Source organism: Ogataea haglerorum, assembly GCF_019207285.1.
Source record: "Ogataea haglerorum isolate 81-453-3 chromosome Unknown 81-453-3_NODE_7_length_556738_cov_96.333754, whole genome shotgun sequence".
In the NCBI taxonomy this organism is placed as follows: Eukaryota; Fungi; Ascomycota; class Pichiomycetes; order Pichiales; family Pichiaceae; genus Ogataea; species Ogataea haglerorum.
Window position 1 is genome coordinate 420,951 of NW_025065157.1, and position 13,362 is coordinate 434,312.

The window sequence follows — 13,362 nt, forward strand, 5'->3', positions numbered from 1 at the left end:
AAAGATAGCTAGCATGGATCTCGCTGCGGAGGTGGGCCATTTTGCGCTCCTGGACGAAGAACGATTTGAGTCCCTTGTGAATGCGTTTGAGGCTCAGGGTGTTACCTCCCAGGAGCTTCTGCTGTGGTCTGTGCAGGACATTGCGAAGAAGATAGGACGCCCTGAACAAGACGTGAAGGCATTTGTTTCGGACCTAAAGCAACATCTTCAGCAAAGTCTCCCAAAACCACAAAAAATTAAGGACAACATTCCGCAGCAGGCCTGGTTTACCACTGGTGATGAAAAGCTCGATAAAGCTCTTAATGGAGGCATTCCGTGCGGGTGTCTCGTGGAGATCAGCGGAGGCTCTGCGACGGGAAAATCTAATTTCCTGATGACGTTAAGCATGACCAGCCAGCTGCCGCTTGAGTTTGGCGGGCTGGGGCCGTCACTGTTTGAGGAAAGGCGAAAACCCGTCCAGACCATGTACATACCTACCGAGAGCGCGCTGAGCACAAGGCGTCTGAGCCAGATATCCAGCCATTACAAGGAGCTTCTTCGAGCGAACGGGATTGAGGAAAGTGCGGTATATCCACAGATGGAAAACGTGATCACCCCGTCAATTGCCATCTCTGACCTCGAGCGCCAAGACCGGTGTATTTTTTTCCAACTACCATTGCTACTTCAGCGAAATAAAAATGTCAAGGTGGTGATACTGGACTCAGTCACACACCATATCCGAGCCGAGCTGCCTGTGGAACAACGACGGTCGTATATTATCAAACTCGGGCGGTTTTTGCGGAAAATGTGCAACGAGCACGACGTGACTGTCATTGTGTCAAACCAGATGACAGACAAGCCGTTGGGGGACATCATCAGTGACGAGGTATTTCTCAAGATGAACGCAGACTACCAGCTGGGCTGGTGCTATGGCTGGGACGAGGTCGGGATCGTTTATCGCCAGCTGTGCTCGCGCAATAAGCAGGACTTCGACACCTACGACGAGATAGACTACTCAGAATATTCTGGAGACTCGAGCACGCAGGAAACGTCTCAGAGGAGCTCCACACCGATATGGGACCAGCTCAAGACCGAGCGGAAGAAAATGTTCGAGTCCAAATACAGGAGTAAAGTGTCCAAAATCAAGACCGTGCCCGCCCTTGGACTGGACTGGCTCAATTTTCTCGATGCCCGCATATCTTTGATCAAAGACTATAAACCAATACTCAATGAGCAGATGATAGAGGAGTTCAGCGAAGACCTAGGCATCGACTCGTCCTTTTTGCGCTCTCAGGAGGACGACGACAACGGCAACCCGAGCACCGAGTCCAAGCGCAAAAGCGTGGCGGAGATGCTGATGTCCAACGACTATCTGGCCAATTACAATTTTGAGACTCAGCGAAAGCTGCTCATTGTCTTTAGTCCTCTTGTGTCCAGCGCACGCCAACGCGAGTGTATCTTCGAGATATGGAACGGGGGCATCAGATGTCCTTAATTCCAAAATGGTAGTCCAATGTGGTAGCCCCAGTCCTCGACGATGTACCGCTTAGGCTCCTTTTCGCCGATCTCGTACAGTTTGGCGAGATCCTCTTTGGTCAAAGGCACCTTCTTGTAGCCCTCCTTCACTCTCTCTGGGTTCAAAGAACGAGGCAGAGCCACGCGTCCAGAGGCAGTGTGGTAGTTCACAAGGATGTCTGCAGGTCTGACCTTGTACTTGTCGGCCAACTGCTTCACCAAAGGAAGTTTCAGGACAGGCGCACCGTTGGACCCAAACGGACTATATGCCTCAACAACTATCTTGTGTTTGTTGCAGAATTCCACCAGATCGTTTAGAGGCAGCTGTGGATGAAGCTCGATCTGGTTGACCGCAGGCACAACATCGGTTTCCTTCAGTAATTTTTCCAGGTTGCCGATGGAGTAATTCGAAACTCCAATGGCCTTCACCTTATTGGAATTCTTATAGATATCAATCATCTTCTTGTACGTGTCCAAGAAATCGCCGTCGTCCTCGATGACTTGCCCGGAGCTGTCGCGAGGAACAGGTGGCTGGCCGTTTTCGTCAGATTTGAAAGTCAATGGCCAGTGTTGTAGCCACAGGTCAACGTAGTCGACTCTCAGATCCTTGAGAGATTTTTCCAAAGATTTCTGCGGGTTCCTCCACAGAGCAGGCCAGACCTTGGTGGTGATGAAAATGTCCTCTCTCTTGATCTTGCCCTCTTTGAAAATCTCTTCTAGGATCTCGCCCAGGATTGGCTCCACGCCGTAGTACCAGGCGGTGTCGATGTGGCGGTAGCCGGCATCGAGAAGCGCTGCTCTGACAACGTCGCGGAGGATGGGCTTTTTGTCGTCCGGAGTCACAGTGCCCATTCCAACGGCTGGAATGGCAGTGCCGTTGTTCAATTGAATCTTCTCTTGCAAAACAGACATTACGAACTGAGCAAACTAGCAACGCACACAGATATTTATATAATTTTTTACGGCCTTGGTTGCGCAATCAAAATCTGATTTGGCCTCGGAATTGCCTTGCTAGATTTCGAATTTCGTCATTTTCCACGCTGATGAAGCTAGACCGCCGGCTCGAGGCAGCAGTGCTCGATGCCACAGATTGCTGTTCGTTGCAGCCACCCAGTTTGGGCCACAAGCTGTTTGCTGTGTCCTGGAAATGCATATTTTGCTGGCTCAGATTGGACCCCGTGCCGTACGAAAACAGACTGTTCGTGTCGTAAGATTGGGAGCGGCCGGTTGCTGTGGACGGCGCGAGCCCAAACTCGCCGTTTGTGGCCTGCCCGCCTCTGTTGAGCGGGATGTTGCACAGCTTGAGGTTCTCAAGCGAGCCTTCTACCAGACACCCCTTTTCTCTAAAATGCATGAGCAACCTGTTCCACATCAGGTTTTTGCTCAGCGTCTTTGGGTTGCCCAGAATCGCCATGCCGAACCGCGCTCTCGTCAGGGCGACGTTCAGCCGTCTTGGGTCGCTCAGGAAGCCGATTAGTTGGCTGTCGTTCGCACGCACACACGAAAGAATAATGTAGTCCTTTTCGCGTCCCTGGAAAGAGTCGACCGACGCGACTTCCACCTCCGAGTACCTCGATTTGTCCGCTATCGACCCGTTCATCTCCATGTACTGAACGATGAAAGTCGCCTGGCCGGCGTACGGTGTGATCACACCGATCTTGCCCGGGTCCACTCCTTCCTTCAGCAGTCTCGTAATTATCTTCTCGCAGTTCATGGCTTCTGTCCGGTTCAGGTACGACGTGCCCGACGCACTAAGCTCCTCGCGACCAAACACAGCCCAGAACATCATAGGCATCTCTCTGATCGGCCAAGGGAACGTGCTGTCTGGACGAGATCTGCTCTCTGCAGTGACACCGTTCTGCAAACTGCCGTCATAGAAAGCGTTGGAGGAAAACTCAGACAGACACGGATGCATTCTGTACTGAACCTCCAACCTGATCGGCATGTGGCCGAGGTAGATGAGCCTTTCAAAGAGCGACTGTCTGAGTCCTGCGTCGCCGGCCTTTCTGCTCAGGATCACCGGGCCGAGTTGCTGGTGGTCTCCCACGAGAATGACCTGGTTGGCTCCCTTCACGATCGGGATGAGACACTCGGGCTCCGAAGCCTGCGTGCTCTCGTCGATCAGCACCGTCCGGAACTTGCGCTTGGCCAGACGACGGTCACCCGCTCCGACGCACGTGCAGCAGATCACCTGACACTTGTCCATCAGCAGGGCCTCTTCTTTGTACAGCAGCGACGCCATCTGTTTGTGCTGAGACGCAGACAGCTCGTCGTTCTTCTCCTTGAGGGCCAGCAGACGCTTGAGGTCCTTTGACGCGTGCTTCCGCATCTGCTCCGTGAGCGAGAGGTGCTGCACCGAAGACTCGACGTCCTCGCGGCTCTTGGCGATCAGACGCAGCACACGGAGCCCCAGCTGCTCGAGCTTGGATGCCAGGTGGTCGACTGCGATGTTGGAAGGCGCGCAGACGAGAATCTGGCCCTTGTGCAGCTTTGTCAGCTGATACACTATGGTAGCAGAGGTGACGGTTTTCCCCGTTCCCGGCGGACCTTGGATCAGAGACAGCGGTTTGGACAAGACGTTGTGGATGGCATTTTCTTGCGACGCGTTGAGCTTGGCAAAGTTGGGTATCGAGTACGATTTTTTCTTTTTCACCTTGAACTCGACCGACGGAGCATCTATCCCCATAAGAGCGTAGTATATGTGTTCTGAGACGCTCTTTTTGTTCACAGCGAGTCTTTTCAGGGCATCCTGCATCCGCGCGTACGACGTTCCCTTCCACACAAGCTCGGCAGTGAAGCCCGTGTGGAGATGCGTCGGCACACTTTTATTTTTCGAGTCGATCAGCTCCAACGTGAAAGTTTCGCGAGTAGCGCTGGGGATCCGCACAATAAATCCAGACTGCTCCCACGGCTCAGCAAGCTCGGACCCGCTGTATCTCAGGATCATTTGGTCTCCAACTGCCAGCTTCGTCCCCAGCGTATCGTACGACTGCAACGCAAACGTAGCCAGATGCAAGTCATTGGTGCCCAGACTCCAGGTCACAGTAAGTCTTTCAAGGCTCTGGGACTGCTTGAGCTGCTTGTCGTAGTTGGCCTCGTACTGCACAAGCGGCGCGAACGAGCGCTGGTATTGGAAAGCGTCGCTGTAACGCATCAAAATGGGCTCCAGCTCTTCTTCCGTCTCGGCCTCCTCCAGTTCTTCGAGAGTGGCGTCCTTGTCCTGCTTCCACTTGGTCTCGAGCTTTGTTATTTGTAGAGAGGTGATCGGCTTTGCTTCCAGCTTTTCCTCCTCAGAAGGCGGCTTTGCTACCCACGGGAGCAGCGCACGGTCTTCGATTAGTGATTGCCAGTTTGCTGTGTTCCACTCCACGTTTTTCGACTGTGCACACGGAAGACGACACAAGATGACAACCACAGAGTCTGTTTTAGCAGACACAAACCCAAGCACAAATATGTTGCGGTTTCCGCAATTATAGCACTCCAGCATGGTATCTCCAAGCTCCGAGTCCGGATGGAGACTGAGAGACTGGTGCTTGGACAGAACGGTGTGGGTGATTATATGAGAGCCGGCCCCCGAGGTCTTCCCGTTGCAAAACCATCTTTTGCACGTGTTGCACTTCACCAAGCTGTCGGGCCCAGATATGCCGCAGTAAGCGCACGCGTCGGGCGACTTGGTCATGGAGTTGGAATCGCCAAAAGCCTCGCTCATTGCAATTATTTTTCACCAACACCTCAAACCTGTTGTATTACTCGTACATTTACGTAAGCCGACTGAGGAGCCTTGCCCTTGGTGGCGGACTCAGCACGCTATATAGAAGGACGTTTCAGAGAGCTGTCTCTGTCTCGTCATGAGCAGTGTCGTAGCGGAGCAGACATGCTCCTCGCTCTGGCTCTGGAGCTCAGACTCCACAAGGTCAGAGAAGGAGTAAAAACGAAGAGACTGTGTGAGATGGAGTTGCGATGGGGAATTCGAGAGCGCCTGCTCCGAAATGCTGGTTTTGGAACACTTGCGGTAGGAGGGAAGGTTCACAGAATGTGGGTATTCGACGATCTCTGTTGTCTCGAGACTGGACTGATCGCTGAGAAGCTCAACGGTGGAATCCAGAACGGGACAGGTGTAGTTGTCAGAAATCCAGTGGGGCGGGCATGTTTGCCGGGGGCAGCCCGTGAGGGGCTGAACGTTGCGTTCGAATATGGCCGGTGTGTCTGACTTCGAATCGTTGCCAATTTCCGGCATCATAGAGCCAAGACATGCGACGTTGAGGTAGATAAAAATTTGGGTGACTGAGATGCATCGATGAAATATATATATGTATGGAAGTCGTCACGCTTCTGCCGGTTGTGTCCATTCGCGGGGACCCTAACAAAAACAGTCCGAAGGAGAAAATCGGGTGCACAGCCACGAAGATAACATGTCACACGGTGTTTTCCTTTGCACAGCCTTGATTCGCCAAGCGTCAGACGCAGATTAAATGGAGCTTTTCTCTCTACTTGTTTCATCTCCTGCCATGATTCGCGAGTATCCTGGCCGGCTCACGGGGTCGAGCGGGGGCACGTCAAAGGTCATTGAGAGCCTTCATATGCAGATCGACGGGCTGAAGGGCCAGCTGGACGACACACAGGCAGAGCTGGACGAGTTCAAGCGGAAGCTGAGTGTGGTTGTAAAACACAACGAGACACTTGCAGAGAAGCTGTCGAGCGCGAGGCATCAAAACGAGGTGTCTGAGAGTCTGCTGAGCCGCAAAGAGCGCAAGGTGCTCGATTTGGAGGCACAGCTCGCTGAGGCCTGTTCTGCTGCCGACCGGTGGAAGTTTGAGGAGGACTCTTTGCGAAGGAAGCTGGCCGCTATGCAGGAGCAGGAAAGCATGAGCACTGTGGAGGCCGAGCGGCTGCGCGCGTCCTACGATGTGATTGTGGAGTCTCAGAAGGAGTACAAGCTGCGCACGCAGATGGAAGTTGGCGATCTGAGGCGGCAGCTGAAGCGATTTATTCAGGAGAGTAGCACCCGCTTGGAAAAAAATAGAGAGAGTATGGGAGGGGCCACTGTGTTCCTGGAGGAGAGCTACAAAGCTGCCAGGACGCGCAGCGAGCACCTTGCCGCTGCGTACGAAAGAAAACAGGCCCATATCCAGGAGGCGCTGAACATGCTGGAGGCCAGCGTAACGATACAGGAACAGAACACAAAGGCCACTCTTGCTGAGTGTCAGGAGGCACTGCAGCAGCTGAAACGGACGCGGTCCAGGTACGCGGTTCTCACGGAGTCCAACAGCGAGAAGGAAAACCGGGAGCCGCCAACATAGGGGCCGTGGAATTGAAACTGTTGAAATCTATATTTTAGTCTAATACAGTGTTGAACAGAGATAATATTATTTGCAGGCTTAGAACAGGCCCTCGATCTCGCCGTCGTCGTTGACCTCGACGTTCATGAAGCCGCACTTGGTAGCAAGACCAGGGATCGTCTGGATCTGGTCGGCAAGAGCGTACAGATAGCCTGCACCGATGGAGGCCTTGATATCCTTGATTGGGAAGGTGAATCCTGTTGGCACACCTTTCAGCTTGGCGTCGTGAGACAGAGAGTACTGCGTCTTGGCAATACAGATCGGTAGGTTCGAGAAGCCCTGAGAGCTGTACTCCTTGATTTTTTCCTGGGCCTGGGGCAGGAACTCGACAGAGCCTGCGCCGTACATGTTTTTGGCGATGGTCTCGATTTTCTCCTCAATCGACGAGCCCTCTGTAGCGTAGAGGTAATGGAACAAGTCTGTGGACCCCTGTTGCGAAGGGTACAGCTTGTGAGCACACCTGATCACGCCCTCGGCGAGATCCTTGGCACCCTGGCCACCCTCCTCCCAGTGGTTAGAGACAATGGCGTCGGTCGCACCAGCGGCAAGAGCGGCCTCCTTGATGACCTCGTGCTCCTTGTCGAAGTCGGAGGACATTCTGTTGATGGCCACAATCACATCGACGCCGTACTGCTTGGCGTTCTGGATGTGTTTCTGCAAGTTTGCACAGCCAGCCTTGAGCATCTCGACGTTTTCGGTGGTGTACTCCAACGGCAGCGGAGCACCGGCCTTGACCTCGGCACCCCCACCGTGGACCTTCAGAGCTCTGACGGTGGCCACGATAATGATTACGTCTGGAGACAGACCAGACGACCTGCACTTGATGTTCAGGAACCGCTCGCCGCCCATCGTGAAGTCGAAACCGGCCTCTGTGATGACGTAGCCGGCCTGTTCTCTCTCCTGCTCGGCGCTCAGGCCTGGCTCTGTGCCCGCAAGCTTCAGGGCCATCTTGTCTGCCAACACAGAAGAGGCACCGATCGAGATGTTGGCGAAAGGACCGGCGTGCACGAACACAGGCGTGCCCTCGAGAGTTTGCATGAGGTTTGGCTTGATGGCGTCCTTCATGATGGCGGTGAGGGCGCCGGCGCAGCCCAGGTCCTCACAGGTGATTGGCTCGCCCGCTTTCGACGAGGCAACCACCATTTTTCCGAGTCTCTCTCTCATGTCTTTCAAGGAAGACGACAGAGCCAGGATGGCCATGACTTCAGAGGCCACAGTGATGTCGAAGCCGGTCTCTCTGGTCAGACCCTTCTCGGTTGGGGCCTGGTTGATGGTGATGCCTCTGAGCGATCTGTCGTTCAGATCCAGCACTCTCTTCCAGGTGATTGTCTTAGGGTCGACGTCGAGTCTCACGAATTTGGAGACTTCCTCGTCGGTCCAGTCCTTGGGATCCTTGGTGTCAAGACCCAGCTTCTTCACTCGAGGCAGCAGGCCGATAGGAATGTCTCTGGAGCCGTCCTTTTTCTCGGGACACAGTCTTTTCCACAGAGCCTTGTCGCTTTGCGTGGCCTCGTGGAACATTCTTGTGTCGAGCGCAGCAGCCAGCAAATTGTTGGCCATTCCCACCGCGTGAATGTCGCCCGTGATGTGCATGTTGAACTCGTCCATGGGAATCACCTGCGAAAAGCCTCCACCGGCAGCTCCACCTTTGACACCAAACGTAGGACCCATAGATGGTTGTCTCACATTGGCAAAAGCTTTCTTGCCAAGGGTAGCACCAATAGCCTGGGCCAGCCCCACGGTGGTGGTCGACTTACCCTCTCCAAGCGGAGTCGGAGTGATGCCGGTCACCAGGATATATTTACCGTTTTTGCGGTGGTGCAATCTGTCGATCACATCGAGCTTGACCTTACCCTTGAAGGCTCCATACGGCTCAATCTCGGTTTCGGTGATTCCGCACTCCGCAGCAACCTGGCTGATGTGCTTCGGTGTCTGGTTTCTGGAGATCTCGTAGTCCGACGGAACTGGCTTCACAAGGTTCAGCTTGAGACGTTTGAAATCCGACATGGTGCTAAATAATAAGTTGGATCAATATTTTTCCTGTATTCCTGTAAATTTTTGCAGATGAAAATTTGACTCGGAAACAGCGTAGCACGACCGGCGAGCAGTAGTTGGTGCCTGAACTTTGATTATAGCGCGCACACTACGGCAGTGCGTTTGCGCTGCCGCTCTGCTCTCTACGCGTTGCTCCCTGCACGCTCTCCCACGCTGCCTAACCCCCATGCTCTTGCCGTCCGCGCCTGCCTCTGCCTCGACGCGCCGATCGACGCGACAAAACTTTTCACACCCTTTCTTCCCTACATGTCTGACAGGTCCATCAATCTCGTGGACGACGTGAAGGAGCCCCGACTTCTGACGTCACGGTCCATTGAGACGGTGTCTGGTCTGACGGCTGGTTTCATCGCGACGCTCATCTCGCATCCGCTCGACTTCTTCAAGCTCCGATTGCAGCTGGACACCACAACCAAGAGCCAGCTAGAGAGCTTCCGGGCGATCAGAAACAAACTACTGGAGGATTCCAGGACCAACGGAAAGCTCGAACAGTCCCAGCTTGTCCGGAACCTCTATCGCGGAGTCGGGCCGAACCTGCTAGGGAGCACCACTGCTTGGGGCCTGTATTTCAGCTTCTACAGAGAGTACAAAAATATGTTTTTCAGCATGTATGTTGGCGGCCCCGGCGACGCAGATCGGTCACTGAGCTCGTCGCAGTACCTGCTGTGCGCATTTGCTGCCGGATGGACCACGTCGTTCTTCACCAACCCGATCTGGGTTATCAAGACGAGAATGATCTCGACGTCGCGCACGACGCCGGGCGCCTACATGTCGATAGTGGACGGGTTCAAGCAGATATACCGCCACGAGGGGGTATTTGGATTCTATAAAGGGCTGTCACCGGCTCTGCTGAGCGTCTCGCAGGGTGCTCTGCAATTTTCGATCTACGACACGATGAAACGCCATATTCTCACGACGTCGTCGCACATGAGCGCCGCACAGTACCTGTACGCGAGCGCGGTGTCGAAAATGGTGTCGACGGTAGTTTTTTACCCGCTCCAGGTGGTGCGATCGCGACTCCAGATCAACAGAGGACGATACGGTATGGTGTGCGCTGCCACCGAGGTGTTTGTGCGCGAGGGCTTCTTTGGATTTTATAAAGGACTGTTCGCAAACCTGATACGCGTGGTGCCGGCCACGTGCGTCACTTTCACCGTCTACGAGAACATGAAATGGGCTCTCCGGGACATTTATATATGATGGCCACGTCGTGTGCCTCTGCTAAAATTATTCGAGCTGATTTTTTGTTTAAGGTCGAATCCAGTGTCAGTTGTACGATGCGGATTTTAGTCAGTACCAAGACGCAGCGGACGCTTGCGCTGGCATCCGAGACGCACGTGCTGCTGTTTCGATATATCCCCGCGACCGGCAAGTGTGCAATTGAGCTGGTCCCCAAGGATCAGTTCCACCACAGGAGTTTCCGCTCTCTCTCCAGACACAAGCCTCTCGGGTTTCTGGGGCTCATAGAAATGAACGGTAATGTGTTTCTGGCCGTCATCACAGGAAAAGTTGACGTTGCCTCCCCGACAGACGGAGAGGTTATCAACAAAATCATGGACGTCGAGTTCCACTGTCTGACAAGAGACACCTGGGACTTTCTCGAGCTCAACGCCAACGGGTTCCCTGTTGAGGCCGACAGCGAGTCGCAGCCTGGCGGATACCCCTCCAAATACGAGCAGCATCCATGCTACGAGCTGCGCAAGCTGCTCACCGACGGCTCGTTCTTCTACAGCACCGACTTCGATCTGACAAGCACCTTGCAAACCAGAGGCGTGAACGCATCCCACTCGCTGTCAATGGACAGGTACCATCTTGACTACATGTGGAATGCGTTTATGATGGAAGAGGTGATCAAGTTCCGCAACAACCTGGACGAGGCCCCGAAACGCGTTCTGGACGAAAACAGGTATCTTACAACGGTGATCCGCGGGTTTGCCGAGACGCTGCGTGCGAGCGTTGGCGGTCGCCGTGCACGGCTGACAATCATCTCGAAGCAGTCCTGGAAGCGGGCAGGAACACGGTTCAATGTTCGAGGCGTCGACGACGACGGAAACGTGGCCAATTTCGTCGAGACCGAGCTGATCTACAACGACGAGAGCCACGTGTTTGCGTACACACAGATCCGCGGCTCGATCCCGGTGTTTTGGGAGCAGGATACGGCGCTAATCTCGCCCAAGGTGCAAGTCACAAGAAGCTTCGAGGCGACACAGCCAGTGTTTGAAAAACACTTTGAGAACCTCAACGGCAAGTATGGTCCCGTCCACATCGTCAACCTGCTCTCGTCGACAAAATCGTCCGAGGTGGAGCTCAACAGAGAGTACAAGCGTCACTTCAAAGCACTGAGCAAGAACAAGCCGGACTCTGTTTACTTCACAAATTTTGACTTCCACCAGGAAACGGCCAAAACGTATGCCCATGCTACCAAAATTCTGTCTGATCTCCAGTTGGCGCTGGACAAATTCGGCTTTTACTGCTACAACAAGGCGACAGGAGAGGTGCTTCTGGAGCAAGACGGGGTGTTTAGAGTCAACTGTCTCGACTGTCTAGACCGCACCAACGTTGTCCAGCAGGTTATTTCCATGGCTGCCCTGGAGGAGTTTGTCAAAGCATTCCGCAAAGGCGACATTTACGACCTCAATCTGAAACACAGCACGCTTTGGGCAGACCACGGTGACCAGATATCCCAGATCTACACCGGCACAAACGCGCTCAAGTCAAGTTTTTCTCGGTCGGGCAAGATGGGCCTTGCCGGCGCGCTTTCGGACGCCACCAAGAGCATCAGCAGAATCTACATAAACAACTTTGTCGACAAGGGCAGGCAGGCCGTGACGGACACGTTGCTGGGCAAAAACTCAGGCCAGATCCCAGTGCTGATTTTCGACCCCATTACTGACTACGTGAACGAGGAGTGCAAAAGATACGAAAGCAGATTTGTCTCGCACGAGGATATCACAATATACGTCGGATCATACAATCTGGCAGGAAATACGATTGCAGGCGATCTCACGTCGTGGTTGTTTCCAAGCCAGGTTGGAGGCCGCTCTTTTTCGCCAGATATAGTGATCGTTGGCTTCCAGGAGGTGGTCGAGCTGAACGCGTCGAATATCCTCAAAAACGATTCCTCGCCTTCTCAGTACTGGCAGACGGCCATTGAACGCCAGCTGAATGATGGCGGGTCCAGCAAGTACGTCATGCTGCGGGCAGAGTACATGTCGTCTGTTCTCCTGTTACTGTACGTGAAGGCGGACGCTGTTTCGAAAATTACACAGGTGGAAGGGAAATCCAAGAAAACCGGCCTTGGAGGCATGACGGCCAACAAGGGCTCGGCAGCCATCCGTTTCAACTACGGTTCCACCTCGTTCTGTTTCTTCAACTCCCATCTTGCGGCAGGAACCACCAATATTGATGAAAGGTACAACGATTTCATCACCACCTGGAATGCGATCCGGTTCTCGCGAAATCGCCAGATCAAGCACCACGACAACATCATCTGGCTCGGAGATCTGAACTACCGGATATCTAAGGCCAACGACGACGTTAGAGCGTTACTGTCATCCAACAACCTCGAAACTCTGCTCGAGTACGACCAGCTCAGAATCGAGCTCAAACGGCGCGCAGAAATGAAAGGGTTCAAGGAGATGCCCATCAAGTTCATCCCCACGTACAAGTTCGACAAAGGAACGACCAACTACGACACCAGCGAGAAACAGCGTGTTCCGTCATGGACCGATAGAATTCTCTATAAAGGCACCTCGATCTCGCAGCTTGACTACGACGCGGTCGTCGACCTCGTTTTCTCAGACCACAAGCCAATCTACGGTGTCTTCAGCTCAAGGGTGAAACTCGTAGACCAAAAGACCAAGTCGGAGATCCTCAACAAGCTGTACATCCAGTACAGGTCTTCGGCAGTCAAGTCCGACCCGTTGATGGATTTGAACGAGTCGGACGACGACGTGGACGAAGCCGAGTCGAAATCGTTCGCCTCGTCCAATTGGTCGACAGCTTCGGCTCCGACGCTGGTCGATCTTTCTGGAGACTCACCCAGCACCGCTCCTAGGTTGCCAAGACGCTCGCCACCTCAATCACAGGAAAACCCTCTGACTACTCCGCAGAGACGCCGTGTGCCGCCTCCGTTTGACGCAAGCGAGTCCACGGCTATGTTGGTCCCGGGTCTGTCCTCTTCGTTGCACAGCACAGTGAGGCCCAAGCCGTCGTCCGCAGACACCGAACACAGGTACTCACTGGAGGCAATGAGACCAACACGCTCGGCCACGAGCTCTCCAGGCCCCGTTGGCTCCTCTGCGCCGCCTCCACCTCCTCCGCGGAAAGTGCACACATCAGAGCAGTCGGCAGCGCTACCGCGGCCGGAAAAAGTCACACCCATTGTGCCTAGCAAACCAAAAAGCCTGAAAGGTGCCTCCGCAGACTCGCTCACTGAAAAATGGGCTCCTATGCAACCAAATAGAAAAGTTTAAAT

General features: G+C 53.9%; 6 protein-coding genes across 6 annotated transcripts; 3 read left to right on the forward strand and 3 right to left on the reverse strand.

Annotated features, from left to right (window-relative positions):
- Positions 1-13: 13 nt before the first annotated feature.
- Positions 14-1,474, forward strand: KL911_002910 (uncharacterized protein; the record flags this gene model as incomplete). Its single annotated transcript, XM_043198032.1, has 1 exon — positions 14-1,474. One exon carries the CDS (start codon positions 14-16, stop codon positions 1,472-1,474), a length of 1,461 nt encoding a protein of 486 aa, XP_043054508.1.
- Positions 1,475-1,525: 51 nt separating this feature from the next.
- KL911_002911 (uncharacterized protein) lies at positions 1,526-2,406 on the reverse strand (the record flags this gene model as incomplete). Its single annotated transcript, XM_043198033.1, has 2 exons — positions 1,526-1,545; positions 1,626-2,406. The coding sequence occupies 2 exons, from the start codon at positions 2,404-2,406 to the stop codon at positions 1,526-1,528; spliced, it is 801 nt and encodes a 266-aa protein (XP_043054509.1).
- A 67-nt stretch (positions 2,407-2,473) lies between these two features.
- Positions 2,474-5,203, reverse strand: KL911_002912 (uncharacterized protein; the record flags this gene model as incomplete). The annotated part of the gene is made up of 1 exon (XM_043198034.1): positions 2,474-5,203. One exon carries the CDS (start codon positions 5,201-5,203, stop codon positions 2,474-2,476), a length of 2,730 nt encoding a protein of 909 aa, XP_043054510.1.
- A 240-nt stretch (positions 5,204-5,443) lies between these two features.
- KL911_002913 (uncharacterized protein) lies at positions 5,444-6,794 on the forward strand (the record flags this gene model as incomplete). The annotated part of the gene is made up of 2 exons (XM_043198035.1): positions 5,444-5,694; positions 6,041-6,794. 2 exons carry the CDS (start codon positions 5,444-5,446, stop codon positions 6,792-6,794), a joined length of 1,005 nt encoding a protein of 334 aa, XP_043054511.1.
- Positions 6,795-6,872: 78 nt separating this feature from the next.
- On the reverse strand, positions 6,873-8,840 carry KL911_002914 (uncharacterized protein; the record flags this gene model as incomplete). Its single annotated transcript, XM_043198036.1, has 1 exon — positions 6,873-8,840. One exon carries the CDS (start codon positions 8,838-8,840, stop codon positions 6,873-6,875), a length of 1,968 nt encoding a protein of 655 aa, XP_043054512.1.
- Positions 8,841-9,134: 294 nt separating this feature from the next.
- KL911_002915 (uncharacterized protein) lies at positions 9,135-13,360 on the forward strand (the record flags this gene model as incomplete). Its single annotated transcript, XM_043198037.1, has 2 exons — positions 9,135-9,927; positions 10,050-13,360. 2 exons carry the CDS (start codon positions 9,135-9,137, stop codon positions 13,358-13,360), a joined length of 4,104 nt encoding a protein of 1,367 aa, XP_043054513.1.
- Between the last annotated feature and the right edge of the window lie 2 nt (positions 13,361-13,362).